At 47.8% G+C, this 18,800-nt stretch overlaps 4 protein-coding genes across 4 annotated transcripts in view; 3 read left to right on the top strand and 1 right to left on the bottom strand.

Annotated features, from left to right (window-relative positions):
- LOC118510529 overlaps nucleotides 1–7,289 on the bottom strand; it is a 34,550-nt gene extending 27,261 nt beyond the window's left edge. Inside the window, exons 1-2 of the mRNA XM_036052474.1 lie at nucleotides 7,257–7,289; nucleotides 161–630 (exon numbers count right to left, since the gene is read on the bottom strand). Coding sequence (XP_035908367.1) covers nucleotides 161–269 — 109 coding nt within the window. The 5' untranslated portion in view covers nucleotides 270–630; nucleotides 7,257–7,289. The remainder of the gene's footprint in view (nucleotides 1–160; nucleotides 631–7,256) is intronic.
- Nucleotides 7,290–10,148: 2,859 nt separating this feature from the next.
- Nucleotides 10,149–11,360, top strand: LOC118510528 (ras-related protein Rab-34). Its single transcript, XM_036052472.1, has 4 exons — nucleotides 10,149–10,635; nucleotides 10,704–10,899; nucleotides 10,970–11,177; nucleotides 11,247–11,360. Exons 1-4 carry the CDS (start codon nucleotides 10,280–10,282, stop codon nucleotides 11,315–11,317), a joined length of 831 nt encoding a protein of 276 aa, XP_035908365.1. The 5' UTR covers nucleotides 10,149–10,279; the 3' UTR covers nucleotides 11,318–11,360.
- On the top strand, nucleotides 11,350–13,962 carry LOC118510527 (WD repeat-containing protein 78). The gene is made up of 3 exons (XM_036052471.1): nucleotides 11,350–11,567; nucleotides 11,732–11,866; nucleotides 11,936–13,962. The coding sequence occupies exons 1-3, from the start codon at nucleotides 11,433–11,435 to the stop codon at nucleotides 13,733–13,735; spliced, it is 2,070 nt and encodes a 689-aa protein (XP_035908364.1). The 5' UTR covers nucleotides 11,350–11,432; the 3' UTR covers nucleotides 13,736–13,962.
- Nucleotides 13,963–15,759: 1,797 nt separating this feature from the next.
- Nucleotides 15,760–18,791, top strand: LOC118510526 (translation initiation factor IF-2). The gene is made up of 4 exons (XM_036052470.1): nucleotides 15,760–15,887; nucleotides 16,344–17,083; nucleotides 17,367–17,494; nucleotides 18,172–18,791. Exons 1-4 carry the CDS (start codon nucleotides 15,857–15,859, stop codon nucleotides 18,431–18,433), a joined length of 1,161 nt encoding a protein of 386 aa, XP_035908363.1. The 5' UTR covers nucleotides 15,760–15,856; the 3' UTR covers nucleotides 18,434–18,791.
- The last annotated feature ends 9 nt before the right edge of the window (nucleotides 18,792–18,800 follow it).

Below are 18,800 nucleotides of genomic sequence, written 5' to 3'. Positions count from 1 at the left end.
TTCAAAATGACGTCAAGATCTTCGATGTCTTTTACCGGTTTAAGAGTTGGCAGCTTTAAAAAGGTGATGATCATATTCTTTGGACCTTAGAGGCATAATTTAATATCGAGAACCATATCGACAAATTTTCCCATCAGGAAAACTCGTAATCCAAACTTACCCGATCGATTGTTGTTGCTTGATGCTGAAGCTGCCGGAGCGTTTGCCGTTGATGATGATTGATTTAGTCCCGTTGGGAAAATGGTGTTTTTGCACAGCCTCGAAAACATTTCGCCCAGTACACTACTCTAACACTTCTCCAAAAATCTACACTGTACAAAATATTCCTTTTTTTGAGGGGGCGATATCAACTTTCTTTTCCTTCCACTTAACGCATCACGATCATTCTACTGCATTTTTCCGACCGAATGCACATTGCACAAACACACACACACTCCTAAAGCACGTTTATCATCGATTCGATGGTGGTTTTTGTACCGTACCTTCATTTCTCATCAGACATCAGAGGCCGCTATCGTGGCAGGCAGCACCATCACAAACCGGTCACGCACTCATTTTCACGACCGTCCTATGTAATGAGTCCCTCGAGTGGAGGGAAATTAATGAAAGCAAGAAAACTACAACCTAGTACTACAACACCTCGAGAGAGAGAGAGAGAGAGAGAGAAAGGGAGAGAGGGATTGAGTAAAAAACAACCACTTTCACGCTAGTATGTATTTTTGCGGACGGACGCAGATACTTGTCAGGCACGCGCTGTAACCACCGTCCGGCGGCGCCTTACACCGAAGCCGACACTAATTAATCTAATTTCATAAATCGTACCCCCGAGCCAGCGAGCATTGGCTGCGTTTCCATGGCTTTCCGGCTTCGGCAGGAATTTTTAGCACCGGGTAAATCTCTAACGAAAATTGGTCGATTTTTTAAAGCACACGATGAAAGCTTTCCCGCGATGGAAATGGTTTTGATTAATTCACCACATTTTATTACAAATCACCATCACATTACACTGTTTACTTCAAATGTTAATTTGGTTTTTCTATTTTTAACTTTGTTTATTTTAATCACCATTTTGTTCGGATTACTTATTCACACCGCTAGTTGCTGGAAACTTTCACCAAACCCTCCAGAATATCCTACCGAAATCTTGACTTGAAATGCTAATACCGGCCGATGATGTCAGCCGGATGGTATTAAATTAGCAAATGACTATCAACCCACTCGACAGCCGACGAGACCATCTTCACGCAACTGAGCCGGTCAATGCTGGTGCTACTCTAGCCACTAAGGGACCCGGGAGGCTCCCGGACCACACCATGGCGCACTGATTTTTCCATACTCATCCCCACCGTCCGGCAGTTCCCTTCGCGTTTCTTTTTCGCTTTCCATCACACTCGCACGCCAGTACGCCAATGCACTGCAAAAAACTAGCCAGCACTCTAACGTTTGTTTGTTTTTCTCCTTCCCTTCAACCGAGGCTTCTCATTCCCCCCAACACACAAACACACACGCTGGCAATCACAGATCGACGAAGGTACGCACCAATGCCTCACTAGAGTTCCGATGCACGATCGTATGTATGTAATTAAAAACAATAACATCCACACGACGGTAGCATAGCGTGCGCGCATATGCACTCACACAAAAATGTTGGAAAAGCCAGCCCAGAGGGAGAGAGAGAGAGAGCGAACCGAGTCGTTCCAATGTGTGTTAAAACAAAGCACCGAAACCCTCTAATGGGGACAGTTTACGGGGATTCGACTAAACCGAAGGCTGGCACGCAAAATTACAACTCACTCACTACGAAAGCTCCCTACCGATAGAGCGAAATAGACGATCGGATGATCTCACATCCTTTACTACCACCCCTAAAACAGGGAGGCCACACCACTGTATTACATCCCGGTGATGTATGGAATATTAATCAATCTCACCGGAACGATCCACCATGTTGATGTCTTTGTGTCGTGACCCTCTCGACACACGGCACCACCGGTGAAGAACGGTGAGGGTGGTGGACACAGTTGGCTGAATCGCTAGAAGTGCTTCTTCCGCTTGCATGAATTTTTCGCCAAGACGGAAGCTCACCAGGGAGAGAGAGAGAGAGATCGCACGAAAGAATGAAATCCCGGGCAAACAAGAGGGAGCAATTAATGACTCGTGCCCTCGAACTTTACGTGATTTGGAAGGCGACCAAGAAGGGAGTTGCTGATCATTTTACGCTACGACACACAGGATGTCCCGCACCGCAGCGCACCGGAAGCTACGCTCTGCCTTGGAGCGGGGAGGGGAGTAGATTATGAGGGAGTCAAAGATCTTCTTCCTGCGTCTTACACACCGGTAAGACCCCCACATAAGGGCAAAAGCAATTACACAAAAGCCCCCAGCCGGGGCAACGAACCCCTTTCTGACCAAGTGACCAGCGGGCTGGAAAGTGCACCTTTTCGTATGCGGACAATATGTGTGCACGTGTACCCGCACCCCCTCCATCCCCAACCACTCTGCTACCGAGCGACGAACCCGTAACTTCTGGGCAGGTGCGTTATGCCTGTCTGCACACGTAGTAGTGCTGCGCTCGTATGCGACCACAAACCAAACCGGGGTGGTGGGGGGACCTTTTGGTGTGGCTTTAAGATCTTCCTCCATGGTTGTCTAAATGGGAATAAATCGTCTTACGGAGCTTCGCGGATGTGTCTGTATGATTGAACGTTTGACATTGTTTTCGTCTTGTAGCTTGCAAAACGTACAGTTACGTTCACGATATTAGCAGGGACATTACTCTTTTAAACAAATAGTACTTAGAAAAATAATTTTCTTACAAAAGCTACGGGTGAATTTTTTTAAAAGCTATTTTGAAGATATTTTTTGAAGACATTTACTCACAAACATTATCTGGACGAAGTAATCAAACTTCAAGGTGGTTTCGTGTGTGTGTGATAAATACTGGTAGTAACAGATAGCAGATAACAGAAGGTCCTCATCTACCAAGAGACCTCGTACTTGATGATGCTTCTCCAGAGATCTTATAGTCCAAGCTGCCTCATCTATAAAAGGCCAAGTCATTGACGGATCTTTTCGTGTAAGAGGTTTGCTTATCGACAGGACTCAAAACATTGGAATGGATCAACGCAATATCTTCCAAGGACTTTTTGCTGATATACATTTGACACTATGTTACGCGATCCATTCGAGCGCTGAGTATAAGCTTGTTGATAAAATACTACATAAACAAATGAACTAATACTCAACTTCAATTAATATAAAGAAACTCTTATTAATTTAGCTGAAATTAAGTAAAACTGCCTACTATTGTTTTGACCACATCTGTACATCTTCTTTCTTCGTTTCTGCAACATAGCTGAACAACATTGTACCCCCATCGCTTGTTGTTGGCCCACAAAAGCATTGCTTTGCGCGAGGAACAACCGAGGGGAGCTCTATTGTGTCAGGGCTGTGCAACCTGTTGACGGTGTGTCGGTGTTTTATGTTTAATTCATAACCGACCCACCAACTGGTAATGGTTGGACGAACTTTTGCTTAATTTTCTACTATTTTTATTCTCATCGTTCATACATTCTCATCCCGCATGGTTGCTCGCGCACCTTCCAAACCGCACAACCGAGGCGGATGTTGTGAAGATACGTAATTCTTATTGCAGCAATAAGCATGGCAGCTTATTGTGATGCCCAAAACCAGCACCGTCCATTGTTTCCACTTATCGGCGTTTTTTTTTTTTGTGCTAAAACCACGCCATAATCGTAGCTTTTCCAGTTAACAAGTACAAACGCTGGTCTGTTGCGTCATTTTGCACTTAGGAGCATTTTAAGAAGGAAAAGTATGGCACATCAAAGAAGATGCTTTCTTCTATCATTTCTGTCCATTCGCTTAGAATTGGAGGCACGAAAAAAAAAAATCTAAAGCACGCGGGCAACGGTGTTCGTGAGAGGATCGAAAAATCTAACCCAATCAAGAATTAAACGATCGTCAAAGGGACCGATCGCGAACCTTCATCACCCCAATCGCTCGAACCCAGCGCGATAATCTACCCAACGCTTTCCATCTTTGATGATCATCGCCCGATAAGCGTTGCCAACCCATCACCACAACCACCCCCGTCCCCGCCCAATCTGGGTGATCGATAAAAAATCGATAAACTTATTAATTTTAACCTCATCCCGCGCAGTCCGGCAAACCTACGCCGAAGTGGGCCATCGGAATGCGGCATCCATCACACACGCACCGAGCCGAACCGTGCTGAGCTGGGCAGGTGGTCTCCGGTCTGGGGGCGCTGGGCACCGGACTGGAAGCTAACAGAGCACCGTCGAACCAACGCACCAAATCGATCCTTCAGCGTAGCGTGAACGTGATTCGGGCGGTTTTATTTCATCAAACATCGATTCGGGACCATTTAAAAAAAGAAGGCATTCGAATATCAATCGAGCCCGGATTTTAGTTCGGCAGGAATTCTGAGAATTTCACCGTGCGCACGTGCGCACTTTCTGTGCCGAGTTGCGCCGTGACGCCAGGGAAAAGAATGCTTTCCATTGATCCGCCTGCTGACCAGGGGAAGCCCAAGCAGGCAGGAGACAATTTCTATTTAAATCGAAAAACGGTAATAAAATCGTGCCAGCAACAATGCCGGTGGCACGCATCGAAAGAAAGCAACGTAAACGGCGTGTTTATGTAATAAAATCCAAGATTTTACGGCAGCACACCAGTGGATAGCGAGAAGAAAGCCGAAACCCCTCATCTCACTGGGGAAGTTGGTAAGAACAACGGCGATCACTTCTACCGCGATGGTTGTAGCTGTCAACCCGTCCCGTAAGATGATGTTCTTCTAGGCTGTCATCTGGATCTAGCTCTCTTTTCGCTTAAGATCCAAGAAAAAAAACGTGTAGAAGAAGGTATATGAAAAAAAATGATTTTTTTCTTTCTCTTTCTTAACATTATTGTGAATTGTATTCATCGTGCTGTTAATAGCATTGTACCGATATACGCATTCTTATCGCAGAATTTCACGCTTGGCCACTGAACCCAAACAAAACCGCGAATGAAGGGGCAATGTGAGGCGTTTTATCTTCCATCACCATCACCGGTACTCGCACTCATCAGGGTGGAACGTGATCTAAAGAGGGTTGAAATCTAATTCCACCTACCCGCCCGATTTGGGTCTTCCTAATGCGCCTAGACGCACTACCAGAAGCGCGGAAGAATTTTGTGCCAAATCTTCTTTTAATTACGATTTTTCCGTGTTTTTTGTTTTCTTTTGCTTCTGTGAAAGCACACCAATCCCGGAAGGCAGGAGAAGATCAAAGGAAAATTAAGGGAACACTCGTATTATAAAACAATCACAACGCTACGATCGTTATGGATTATGATTTTCCCTTACCTTCCATTCCTTGTGGGACTTTCCTGCGCGAAGTCATGGAACCAGAACGTGGGCCCTAAGAAACTGGACCATCAAGATTATGATGATTGACTCGTATGCAGTGAACCCCGGCATCATCCATCCAACGCGTACTGTGTCATTTTCGGTAAGGCACGAGAGTGGGTTTAAAACATCATTACGCCCGCTTTTCCATGTTGATGACAGTCGGGCGAACATGATGAGCGGTTCGTGAAGGATAGGAGATCACGCTGGCGGCAACGATCCGCACGCTAGCACTGATTAATTTTAATGGATTGGAATGTACCCGTGCGTGTGTGTGTGTGTGTGGGGGGGTTATTTGTGCGAATGCATTCTCTTCTTTTACTGTTGATGCACCTTACAGGCAAGCAGAAAACAAAGAGTGGAATGCATCGAAGAACAACGAGCTTTAAATGGAATCGGAATACACGTTGTGGTAGCATGAAGAACATGTTTGCTAAAGTGGCATCTCTGGAAGGGAAAACACACGCACAACAAAACAACCGTACTTCGCGATTAATGGAAATGATTTTCCTGTTGTTCTTGAGAGTGCGCTCCACCCTAATCCTATCGCCGTGAGCATGTGTGATTGTGTGCAGAAGCATTGCTTATTTGCACATGTATAAAGTAGTCACGAAGATGTAGAAATTGGCTTATTATTAAAGCTAACAAGAATGAAAAAATGAAACCAGGTGATTTTATATAGCAAAAAAAAACATAAAAAAAACCTCTTTAGCTCTTTGGTTAGCATTTTTTGTTGTTGCTCCCTTTCTACTATTTCCACTTGTGCCAATAACCACAAGCTCAGCTGCCACCGGCTGATCATCCTGGAAATCGAGCTCCTTCTAAAACCACAAACACACCTTCCGTGGGCGAAAAGATGCCAAAAACAAAGTCAAACCCATCAGCGGCACATTAAGCCAACTCGAAGCAAGCGAAAACCGACAGGACACAAACAATCTTGCCCCAAAAGCGAACAGCACGGTAGCAGTTGCGAGTTGTGATTTTGGAGTAGAATTTCACGCACCGGACGCAAGCTAATGTTGTCCCCCAACGGAAGGATAGGAACAAGGGGGGAGAGAGAGAGAGACGAAGAGGTGGAAGCTAAAATCTACCCTTTGTGCACCTGCCGCAAGTAGGTGGAGTGTTTGGCGATCGGCGCAAAACTGGTCATCGGGCTAACTGGGCTGTTCGGTATCATGTTTCATGCCACCATACACCGAACCGATGCAGCTGTTCACCGTTCGGCGAACCGTTTGAATTTATCAAATTCCAAAAATAATTCTTCCCTCACCCCACACCACCACCACAGCGATCGTTCGCGGGGAGTGAAAATGAAAAGGTTCGTCGCTTTATATTCCACCAGCGTTGAAGTCTTTTGTTTTTTCGGCACAAAAATGAATTCAAAAGCAGATACACACACACACATTGTCGTGGCCATTTTCACTCCGTAACGGGAGAATAATTAGCTGGGATAGTAATGAAAATCATATCGAGGGCTTTTTTTGTGGCTCCAGCTAAGCTCCAATGTCCAAACAACCGTCTAGCCAGTGTTTGGGGTTTCCCGGTTCATCTCTCGCCGCAAGCGCCGAGGTTTGCTTGTGCTTTTTTGTTCCATTTTTGCAATCACAAACCGTGTACACCCACAAAAGCTGCTGAAGCAGGTTTAACACAACCACTACACGGCGGTAAACTCTTCACTGTCACTATTTTTTGTCTTCTCTGCGCCCTGCTGCTGGATGCTGCTATACGAGAGTTGATTAATTCACTTCTACTTCACCGACCTCCACCGGGGGATGGGTTGGCTCTATGTTGCACGGTTCGTTTCGTTGTACGCGAAAGGGGACCGTACCTACTGCACTGCAAGCCTGAGACACTCGCGCACACCCGTAGTCGACGCCGGTGCTGGCACTGTACTGATCTGATTAATAGTACCTCGGGGAATGGCGAACTTTTTTCCCCTTTTGCCCGGCTCGGTTGCTCAGCTCCGACGAAGCCGCTCGTGTCATCGCGTTATGGGAGACACTGTCTACGCCAAGCATTCAGCTCACTAGATCGACTAGCCTAGCTCATCATCATACTACGCATGGGCCCACGTCACAAAACTACTGCCGTTGAAACCGCCAGCCTGCTTGTTCGCATTCAACGGAACCCGTCCGTGTGAATGGGATGCAAAATGCGGAATTGATAATGAACAGCGCGGTGCAAAGCCGCGCTCAGCTTCATTCACAGCGACTTGCGCCCCTAATAAACGAGTCGGAACAGAAAAATCACCCAGAAAGCCGACCTGTCGTAAAAATCGCACTCAACGCCTACCACGAGCGCGAGGAGGGTTGGTTGGGTGGGCAGGCGACGCGCTGCACATTAGCACACGGGGTCGTGCTGCCGGGGTGCCTGTCGCACCCTATTACACACGACGCCGATCGATGATCGATGCAAAGCGAGATCGCTGGCGAGATGCAGCGGGCCCCGAATGGATGGATGGATTGGAAGAGAGAAAAAAAAACCGGACGCACTTCGCTCTTCAAACCGCCCAACCCGTGGGATACATACACGAAACGACATCGATATAAATAAACACAAATAAATCATCGTTGCGAATATGATGAGCACCCGTGATCCGACCACGCGCGTACCAGCGACAAATCCGTTCGTGCACGACGGCGGGGATGGTTCAAACTAGTTCGTCTGCTTAAAAGTTGTCGCGTAGACAGGAGGAAGCATCATGAATGAAACGGGATGAGAAAATGCACGCGTTGTTGGGTGAGGTTAGTGTATGGGACCCAAGACTAGAACCTGCGATATGGTATTGAAAGCGTGGATGACTAGCGTCAGGGTTGGGCAACCTTAGAAAGCTTTAACGCATAATTTAAAGAAATTGGGAATGCAACTTTAATATTGAGTCTTGATGTTAAGGTTCTTTCTTGCTACGTGGCTTTGTGTCCTGAACGGACTGACATCGCAGCATGAAGAAACGATTTGGAGCTCTCATTATCCTGAACAGACGAACAACTGGTTTTGGGTGTTTGTTCGTACTATGCCATTATTTAAAAACTATCCCCAAGCATAGAATTTGATTGAAGTCGAAAAGCACTCACTGACCTTAACTAACCTGTAGAAAGAAGGAATTCCAAGTCTCAGTTACTAGAAGGCTAAAAGACACCAGAACTTTTTTCTACAGGGTTAAGAAGATTGTGGATAATATTTGCAACTTTAAAGTAAATCCTTACTCTAGGTGGTCTTCCAAAAAAGGTTAAAAATCTTCTACATCAAGAAACTCTAAAGGATTTTTTGGTATTATGCTATGCCTTAAACGGAGAATCAGCTGATCTCTGCGATCACTGTGCGATCACCATTATTTACGAGTATCAACCGCCTGGTACTATTTTTATAGAATACTTACATCATCTTTTATCACCCCTGGATCGACGTGCTTTGCTCCGTTCTCAGCACCTTGACCAGCAGCATCGACAACTGTTGCAACAATGATGCGATCCAGGTAAGCAGCCACGGACGATCGAGTTTGAAAATTGAAGCAAATATACTGATAAGACAGAACAGAACAAAACTAAACTGGCTAATGGCATACTGTCGTACCTGCGTACCATTCATCACGTATCGATGAAAACTAGCAACTCCCAGCGAACGGTAAATGTATTCCGAAATCCTGTTCCGTACGCCTCGCTACGCTGTGAACAGCCGTGATTAAGAAATATGCTTCTAGAAAAATGCGTTCTATTAGACGACTTTATTCTTCGCACGATCGAGCCTTCCTGCTTAGTGGGTTTAATCCGGTTTGGTTGGTGTTTTGTCTTTAAATAGAGATATCACAGGACATACGCGTTGTGTAATTTTTCACGCATATTGCATTTTAATGGCGGTTATCTTGCTCAAAACAACTGTTGCACCATTGGTTTATCGATCGAGATAATCTGGTTTGGTAGGATTTCTAAGGAAGACCCTGTTGCGCTTGGTAAGGAAGCAAGGACAGCTGTGCCGGTAATGGAACAAGGGCTGGCGATCGAACACAATCGTAAAGATTCAATGCAATGCACACATTGCATCCTTCGCCATCCATCTCAAGAGATCCTATTTCATGACCATCCCTTCAAGATTACAGCTGTTTACCTAATGCTCTTGCTTGCAGTCCAACGCATCGATCCTAGAACGATTCGATCCGGGACTTCTTCACCAAACATTCTCACCTAATACCACCACCTGGCGTATTGGTTGAGCGGCAGCGGGTTTTCTTCGCCTGTTATTATCCATTTCCGCCTTGCCGGAGACTCCTGCGGAACGATCACCCGATGTGAGCATGTGTGCCGATCGAGCTGTATGTATGCGTGCGTGCGTACGACTGTTATCCTTGTCTGTTTCTTCTTCTCGTGTTTTCCCTTTTTCCATCACCCTGCTTTCTCTCTCTGTACCTTTTAAACGAGACACCTTGCGACCGAGGAATTGCTCGAGCGTAGCGTAGGCTCAATACGCCGCGATCGAGCCTGCTGCTCAGTGAAGTAGATCGGTAGGCCAGCCACCTTTCGAACCCATGAGCGCACCACACACCACACAATTGTCCACAACAGTTCTATCAAACTGCTGTCTCCTTCTCTCATTCTCTCGCACCCTTTTGTCTCACAAATCTACCCTATTGTGACGGTTGCCATGGTGCTCGGTACCCGCGTGCTACGATATGTATTGGTGCGTGTCTTTCCGGTGCGCACCCTATGCGAAGGTCCTTGCGAAGGATCTCGCGTGTATCCTAGAACGTTGCCCGCGGGTATTCCGGTCCTCGGGAGCACACGCAGTTCGTGTCGAATTCTGTTACAGTACAGGTCGGTCGTGTGGAGCTGAAATCGGTTGCACAAGTTCACTAACATGCCAATCTATCGCAAAACCAAACGTCCAAAGCCTACTAGCTACGAGGTGCTTAACAATAATGTGGACTACGGTACACGTCGGATTGACCAACTGCCACGGCCCTACAGCTGCCAGGTGACACCCTACCGGGAGCTAGACTTCAGTGAACGTACCAAGCGCGCCGCACAAGCAGTAGTGCCATTTCTGCTTCCAGCGTGCAAAGCGATCTTTATCGGAGATGTGTCGATCGGGAAGACCTCGCTGGTGAATCGGTTCTGTAACGAATCGTTTGACGGTGACTATACCGCGACGATTGGGCTAGACTTTGAGGTGGAACGGTTTCAGATACTGAACCAATCGTACAGTCTGCAGATGTGAGTTACTTTTAGCTGTTGGATTGCTCAATTTCGTCTACTTATCGTGATAAATGTGTGTCTTGCAGATGGGATACGGCTGGCCACGAACGATTTAAATGTATCGCCCAGTCGTACTACCGGAATGCCAGCGTCGTGGTGGTAGTGTTCGATATGACACGCCCGGAAACGCTACTCAACGGGAAGCGATGGCTTGACGAGGCTCTGCGACTGAACCAGGGACCAGTGCTGAAGTTTCTCGTCGGAACCAAAAAGGATCTTTTGGTATGTTGGTCGACCGTACGTCCCTGATCCAACTGATGAGCTAAGGTGGTTGCTATTTGCTGACTTTCAGGGCAATCAGGCGCTCTGTGATATCGAGCTGGAGGCAATCAAGATGGCGTACGACATCAACGCCGAGTACTGGCCTGTTTCGGCACGGACGGGTGAAAATGTTACCAAATTTTTCCGCCGAATGACGGCACTCGCCTTCGACTACGGTGTACAGCGGGCGATGGAAACGAACGCCTCGCTCTTACAACCGAATGGAAATAGTCTATTGAGTAAGTGATTTGACAACCCCCATCAGAACTAATATACACATAATTAATGTTCCATTTTCTTCTTTGCAGATCTCTACTTTCTACGAAAGGAAAAGAAGGAGAAAAAGTTTCTCAAATGTTTTAACTGTACAATAAACTAATTTATTGCTCTATTTTCTAATCCCAGCAATCCTTGACATTGTACTTGCATCACATTGTTTGTGACATTGTTTGTTGTGCAAAACGAGCATCCGAAACGAGTATTCACAGTGCGCAATGTCTCGCGGGCATCGAGATGGCATGGCTAAATCGGTCAAGTTCTATTCGGCTTCCCTGAGTGCCGGTGCAGCAAGTGACAGTAAATTTGTGCTCGACATTGTGAGCCGGTTGAAGGAAAGGAACCGGCTACAGGTAGATAGATTGTTGTATATCAAGTTCGCCGAGTTTCCCTGGCGCCGGTTACCAAGGAACCAACCGGCCCATCGTTTGCTTGCTAGCGTGAACCGGAAGCCGTAACTAGGGGTTGTTTTCGTTTCTAAGGGAGGTACTGTTTGTTGATTGCTTTGCACGTTTAGGTCCTCATCGATGGATTGGACCGGACGCCAACTAATCTTGCACCACCGTTGTTCGGAGAGGAAGCGTTCGTGTGGAGTCGTTTTCGTGAAAATTTTCAACCCGCGAGTGAAAAGATGGAGGACGGAGCTGCTCCGGTGAGTGATGGAAGAGGATACCAGAGGAAGGCCCCATTCCCTATTATCAGCATGTTCGTTCTTTTCCAGAGTGCCGATAAACCCGAAGGATTTGATAATCTGGACCACCAGCCCAACTACGAGGGAGTGATCGATCGCCGAAGTCCTTCGCTGGAAGCTGGTCAGAAAACGTACCACGTCAAGATACGCCTAACAGAAACGGACGACATCGTGCTGTTTGAGAACCCGAGTCACGTCGTGTCGCTCGATGCGGAAGAGGCCGATCTGGTGAAGGAGCAGAACCGTTTGTTCGAGACACGCCCGAAAGCACGCCGGACGGCGGACGCCGAGGCGCAGACCCGTGACCTGCCATGCAAATCGCGCTCGGTCAACACGGAGTGCATTCACCGGCAGGATGTGGCTTCGTTCGTTTCGAACTACGACATGTACGACACGTACAACGATCTGGAGCGACACACGAAGGAAATTAATGTGGCAGAGTCAGCTTCCAAGCTGGAGATTACGACCTATTCGCGCGAGGGCATGGAAGACATCGACGATCGGCTGAACCGTAATCCAAACTTCCATCTCTCGTCCATGATCTTGCAGCGTCTGCTCGCGGGTAACGTTTACCGCGAGCAACAGATTCGGTTCCGTAATATGTATCCGCCGGATCCGTGCCGGGAGGATATACGGTATCTGTACCGGTTGGATGTGCTGTGGACGTACCGGACGGTCGAGACCATGGGAAAGGCGGTAGCCTGCGCCAGTTGGTGCCCAGCGAATGGAGATATCGTTGCGATCGCGTATGGGATCTACGGGCACACGAGTAGCGATGATCGAGGCAATGGGTACGTTTACGTTTGGAACATTAAGAACCCGGTAAATCCGGAGCGTCGGTACCGGTTCGATTGTCCCGTGACGTGTGTTGCATTCTCGCAGCGTACACCGCAGCTCTTGGCGATTGGACTGTACGATGGGTTGGTACAGATTCGCGACATTACGGACAACACCCAGACACCGCTGGCTGTGTCCAACCGGGACAAGTTTCCCGTCTACCAACCGATTTGGGACCTAAAGTGGGTCGAGTTTGACAACGACAGTAAGGACGAAGTTATTGCCGTCTCACAGAACGGTTGGGTTATGAAGTACACGCTAACGATCGGTCAGTACCTGCTTCCCTACCCTCTACTGCGATTGGACCGGGTGGAAGGAACGCTGGAAGGACAGTCGGCAACGGCAAACGATCCGCCCCCGGTTAGGATACAGTCCGATCTACACCCGCAAGCACTCTGCGTCACGATTCATCCGGTGCAGAAGGACAAGTATTACATCGGTACGGACGAGGGTGCGGTGCATTGGTGCAGCATTAACGATCCCTTCCAGCATCTCGGTGTGCTGCAGATGCACACGCGCGGTATCTTCTGCATCGAGTACTCACCCTGGAGCCCGAAGATCTTCCTCACGTGCAGTGGCGACTGGAGTATCCGCATCTGGATCGAGGATCTTCCGGAACCGATCGTAACGCTGAGCACCGGGTTTGCTCCGATTCAGGCCGCCTACTGGTCACCGACAAACAGTACCATCATTGCGAGCGTCACACGGAACGGTGTCCAGCTGTGGGATCTGAAGCGTCGCAGCTCTAAACCCGCGTCCGAAACTACGCTCGGAAGTCTCACGACGGCGCTGACCGTGATTCGGTTTACGAACTGTGGCCGTAGCCTGTTGGTGGGTGATGCTGAGGGTAAGGCACACGTTTGCGCCCTGGAGGATATGCCATTTCCACCCCACTTTCAGTACCGTGAACTTCAAACGGCCATCTACTCGAAGTTGGTAACTACACCGGATCTTTTGACCCGGGTGCGTCGTATGGGATACCTTGGCTACTGAGTCCGGTTGGAAATGCTTCGGGTTTCGTTGCAAAATACATCCGTCAAACAATGTAACGAAACATGGACAGCCAGTTTCTTCGTCGCTCTCATCGTCGTGTGTGGCCGTCCGATAGTTCACACGATCGATCCACGGTAACACTGATTTACATCAGGCATCAGGCAACTATTATCGGCTGTAAAAAGGAGGCTGACGGCTATTAAAGAAATAAAAACAAAACAACCCCAACACTACTCACCTCTCCCTCTTTTACCTCCCCCCCTCTTGTGCATTTGCATGTGATTCCCGCGGTCGCTTAATTTTCCACCCGTGATCGGACACACCGGCGATAGCGCTTGAACACATTACGATCGATCGAGAGCTCTCGTGGGGTTTTACGATCGTTTTAAAAGATTTTAAAATTCGGTCATAAAATTATTTTATAATCTTTCCCTCCCATGCCGCGCGTTCTTTGTGCACGTTCGGCTTCCGCGTGTGTTGCTGCTGACCGTGGTGCGCTGGCAGGGTTCTCGGGAAGTCTTCGAAGGTGAAAGAGTCTCAGACAGGTTTTTTCTTTTTTTTTGTACATGCAAACTCAAACATTCAGCTGATAATGGATAATGGTTTCTATTGGGTTGGAGTGGCTAGAATAAATTGTGGCCGAACAAGCAAAAACCAAGCATGTTTGGATTCGGTTCCATCCAAAAAAAAAAGTGTGCTTTTATTGCTTTCGTTGACAACTGTTTAGCATCGGTTTTATGTGAACCGTAACGATTTCGTCGAATGATCAGTGTGATCTCTGCGCATGATCGTTTTTCCCGCTTCTAGGGAGCCATTCTTGTCGCAGCTTTTGATGGCCGCAGTGAACGTCTCGCCAACAAAAAAAAGAAGGAACCGTTTGAGAAATGTTTTGATTCCGTTTTTTTGCCGCTGGACCGAAAATGATGGGCGCGTTTTTATTACTTTTTAATGGCCAACCTAAATCCCCAGCACCGGGGTGTGGGGTGCGTGGGTAGGGGGTTTTCACGGTGATGCGCATGCGAGTGCAGTAAACATCGTTTAACGCCGCGTGACAAAAGGAAAGTTCCTTCCGTTTGGATACCGGACCGGGACCGGCATATGATGTTCTTTTGACACGGGCAAAAAAATAAACCTCAGATGCACAATTTGTAATTTTAAGATGATGCCGTGTCCAAAACAACATCCCGCGAACCCTCGTTCTCGTTCCATGAAATTAATCCTTGGAAGCTGGAAGATCCCGTTGCAACGTTCCACAGGACAGGAGGCGAATCGTCCGCTTCGATGCGTTTCGTACGAAGGTAGAAAACTGAAACGTTAAAACACTCATTTGCGAAACGATGCAGTGCGCGTGCGAAAACCCTTGCGGCTATTAACACTTCCAACGAGGGACGAGCAGCCATTACAAGTCCGAGGGTGTTAAACTGCACAAACAGCAGCATAAATCAGTCGCCGCCTCGCATCACCGTACGTCCCGGGGATGTGATCAGCGAACGGGGCATACTGAAAATCAGGAAGATCATAGTCGATTATCGGGATGTGGATTTAAAGGAAATTGAAGCCGGCGACATAAAATATGCAATCAAATGATCTGTTCGTGGGGAAATGAGATATTAGGAATGGAAATAAATTGTCGTTAGACAGTCGTGGGTGTGTGTGATTGCGCCTTAGGATGCTTACACGCAATTACAATGTTAAAAAAGATGTGTAGCATAGAATTACACCTTGAGAAGCTGATTTGATTTTTTATTAAATATTGAATAAATTGTTTTTAGAAAGTTCTTACTCAGCAACGCGATGCAATTTATTTTATCGTGTAGAGAAGAAATTTTGAAGTGCTAAAGGTATAATATTATTCAACAAAGTTAATGTTTTAACTTCTTCTGAGCATGATTTCAACGGAAAAAATATAATAAATACGAGCTTCAAACCATGTCGATGTTGTGTTGGTCGACAATCGCCCATAGTTCAATCCGAATGCCGCTAGAGGCGCTACCATACTGTTGACAGTGTTTGCTTGATAAATAAAACAATACTCGCGACTTTCTTGCGTGTGTCATCGTTCCGGAAGCCGAGCATAGAAGCGAGCAATCTCCGTTTTGACATCTCTTTTCCATCTCAAGTATGGGTCCGAAGAAACCGTCTGAGAAGCCCGGTAAGCTAAAATTCGTCCATTTTTCGGTGAAAATGTCCTTTGAGCATCATAAAACGTGTGTAACATCGCTTACGAACCGTGGCAGCGTGCAGTTATACGTTGGTTTTGACGGAAATGTGATTTTTGAGTGAAAAATAGCATGTTACTGTTGCATTGTGTACGCCACGAGGGCTGTGTTCCGTCAACTCTGGTTCGTACGGTTAGCTGCGGTGCGGTGAAACGGTGCGGCGCACGATGATATGATGCGATGGTGGTCCACAGTGATGCTTGAAACGTGTTTTAAAATGATGAACATTTACGAAGAGGGAATCTCACTGAAAAACGCAGTGTTTGAGACAATTTACTTCGCTACTGACAACAAACCAGCAAGGGCATATGATTGCCTCACCGCATTTCACCTATACCTAGCCGAATACTAACTCGACACCTTTCTTCTGTTTATCTGCACACTTTTAGCCGGCCAACCGGCCGAAAAGAAAGAGAAGAAGCCGGCAGCCGCCGCCGCATCGGCTTCCGGATCTGGCGAGAAGAAACCCGCAGCGGAGAAAAAGCCTGCCGCGGAGAAGAAGCCTGCCGCAGAGAAGAAGCCCGCTGCCGCTGCCGCACCCGCTGAGAAGAAACCAGCAGCGGAGAAGAAGCCCGCCGCTGAAAAGAAGCCCGCAGCGGAGAAGAAACCCGCCGAGGAGAAGAAGGCCGAGAAACGTGCTGCCCCGGCTGGTGATGCCAAGGCTGCCCCGAAGAAGAAGGCCCCGGCAGCTGCCGGAGCCGCCGCGGCTGGATCTAGCAAAGCTGCCGGCGATGCCAAGAAGGCCGCACCGGCCGCAGGAGCTGCTGGCGCTAAGAAGGGAGCTAAGGCCGCTCCGGCTGCAGCTACCGCTGCTGCTGCCGCTAGCAAGAAGAAGGCCGCTGAAAAGAAGAGTGCCGCGGCCGCTGCCAAGCCTGCAGCCAAGGGTGCGAAGGCTGCCGCTGGAGCGAAGGGAGGCAAGGCTACGGCTGGTGCCGCTGGCGCAAAGGTGAAGATTTCGGCCACCACCGGCAAGAAGAAGCCCGAGCGTAGAATCAACGCCAAGGGCAAGAAGTCCACCAAGAGCCCGAAGCCGAAGCTGACCAAGGAGCAGATCAAGGCCAAGATCCAGAAGGGCATCCAGAAGGCTCGGGCCACCGCTATGCTGCGTGCTAAGCGTGCAAAGACCAAGGTGAGCATTCGTTGACCGAGGTGATGTTTACATTGCATCTGAACCACCAGGGTGTCCCAAGCACCAAAACGGGAGTGGATTAATGTGTGTTTGTTATGATGAAATATTGAAGAGGGAATCTCATTGATGCTGCTAGCAAGTGAAACGAACATTTTACTTCCAACTGAAACGCCCAACGATCCACAACCCCGAAAGTGAAATGTTGCGAAATTCCTGCCCTGATGGGTGATAATGGCCATGATCAAGAACTAACAATGTTTCTACTCTGCTTCTCTTTCCGCAGCTGATCAAGGGTCCGTACGGAACAGTGCTGCGCAAGATCCGCACATCCGTGCACTTCAAGCGGCCGAAGACCCTGCGACTTCCCCGTCGTCCGAAGTACCCGAGGAAGTCGGTCGCCAAGCGCAGCCGGTAAGTAATAATATTAGTACGGATTCGTGCGAACCAAATTAGGCATTCTATTTGAAAAAAATATTAAACATGACTCCCTTCCTACATGGGGATGTTTGTGAAACTCTAGAATGCTAGAGCAAATCTTTGTATTGCAACAGCTCTCTACCACGTCATGACTAGAGAGCTTACTAAATTGATGAGACAGTTCCTTTGTGCAACGAGCTCTACTGTGCCAAAAAGATCTGAAACACTTCGGTTACTTATCCAATTGTTCTTCTTCTTGGCTTAAACATCTCCGTGGTCCTGCCGGTCATATATAGGCTTGCTAGACTTAGTGATACCACGCAGTCTCATAGTCAGTCTTCCTTACGGGGGAATGATCTGGGTAGAATTGAATCCCCTGTCCTGCCGTATGATCAATGATATCAATCAAATTAGGCATTCTAATTTAAAACATAACTCCCTTGCTAAATGGGGATGCTTGTGCAGCGTTAGAATGCAAGAGTAAATCTTTGTATTGCAACAGCTTTCTACCACGCTATGACTAGAAAGCTTACTGAATTGATGAGACAGTTTCTTTGTGCAACGAGCTCCACTACTATGCCAAAACTTATGCTTACTGACTCCTTAAAAAGCTGAAGTTGAAAACAGTGCCTACAACTCATCATCACTTTCCTTCTTTCTTCCAACATCAGCATGGACGCGTACAACATAATTAAGTACCCGCTGACGACTGAAGCGGCGATGAAGAAGATCGAGGACAACAACACGCTCGTCTTCCTGATTCACCTGCGCGCCAACAAGAACCACGTTAAGGCCGCCGTGCGAAAGCTGTACGACGTGAAGGTGCTGAAGATCAACACGCTGGTGCGACCGGACGGCAAGAAGAAGGCGTACGTCCGACTAACGCGCGACTACGATGCGCTGGACATTGCCAACAAGATCGGCATCATCTAAGCTGCTAGTAGTATCCGTACGTTCGTTCGAGCGGCTCCGTCCGTCCCGGGGCGTGTACGCGGAGGCGTTCGTGAGCAGGAAGAAGGAAGGTTGCGTGCGCTGCTTGGGTTGGATGCCGGGACTTTTGTTCCGCAATCATCCACTCCAGTGTCGTGCGCTCTCTTTTGCATTCCTACTCTCCTCAGATGCGTTTCTCTGGCGCCAATCTTTTTTCCACTCTTACGCCGGGGAACCCTTCTGTACCGTTAGCTTGTGCTGGAATTGTTGCAGGCGAACATATTAGAAGTACACACTTTGTAACATCAACTGGAGAATGATGAAGAAATACAACATCTATTCAGGAGAGGAGAAAATGTAATATTTTGTG

Source organism: Anopheles stephensi, chromosome 3 (assembly GCF_013141755.1).
Source record: "Anopheles stephensi strain Indian chromosome 3, UCI_ANSTEP_V1.0, whole genome shotgun sequence".
Classification (NCBI taxonomy): Eukaryota; Metazoa; Arthropoda; class Insecta; order Diptera; family Culicidae; genus Anopheles; species Anopheles stephensi.
This window is presented reverse-complemented; position numbering and strand designations above follow the sequence as displayed.

What these genes read in the sequence shown, in the direction of transcription:
- LOC118510528 (XM_036052472.1), top strand. Translation starts at nt 10,280, where the DNA reads ATGCCAATCTATCGCAAAACCAAACGTCCAAAGCCTACTAGCTACGAG. An exon ending in GAACCAAAAAGGATCTTTTG is followed by an intron (nt 10,900 to 10,969) that starts GTATGTTGGTCG and finishes GCTGACTTTCAG; the next exon opens with GGCAATCAGGCGCTCTGTGA. An exon ending in GAATGGAAATAGTCTATTGA is followed by an intron (nt 11,178 to 11,246) that starts GTAAGTGATTTG and finishes TCTTCTTTGCAG; the next exon opens with ATCTCTACTTTCTACGAAAG.
- LOC118510527 (XM_036052471.1), top strand. Translation starts at nt 11,433, where the DNA reads ATGTCTCGCGGGCATCGAGATGGCATGGCTAAATCGGTCAAGTTCTAT. An exon ending in AGGAAAGGAACCGGCTACAG is followed by an intron (nt 11,568 to 11,731) that starts GTAGATAGATTG and finishes TTGCACGTTTAG; the next exon opens with GTCCTCATCGATGGATTGGA. An exon ending in TGGAGGACGGAGCTGCTCCG is followed by an intron (nt 11,867 to 11,935) that starts GTGAGTGATGGA and finishes GTTCTTTTCCAG; the next exon opens with AGTGCCGATAAACCCGAAGG.
- LOC118510526 (XM_036052470.1), top strand. Translation starts at nt 15,857, where the DNA reads ATGGGTCCGAAGAAACCGTCTGAGAAGCCCG. An exon ending in CTAAGCGTGCAAAGACCAAG is followed by an intron (nt 17,084 to 17,366) that starts GTGAGCATTCGT and finishes CTCTTTCCGCAG; the next exon opens with CTGATCAAGGGTCCGTACGG. An exon ending in TCGGTCGCCAAGCGCAGCCG is followed by an intron (nt 17,495 to 18,171) that starts GTAAGTAATAAT and finishes TTCCAACATCAG; the next exon opens with CATGGACGCGTACAACATAA.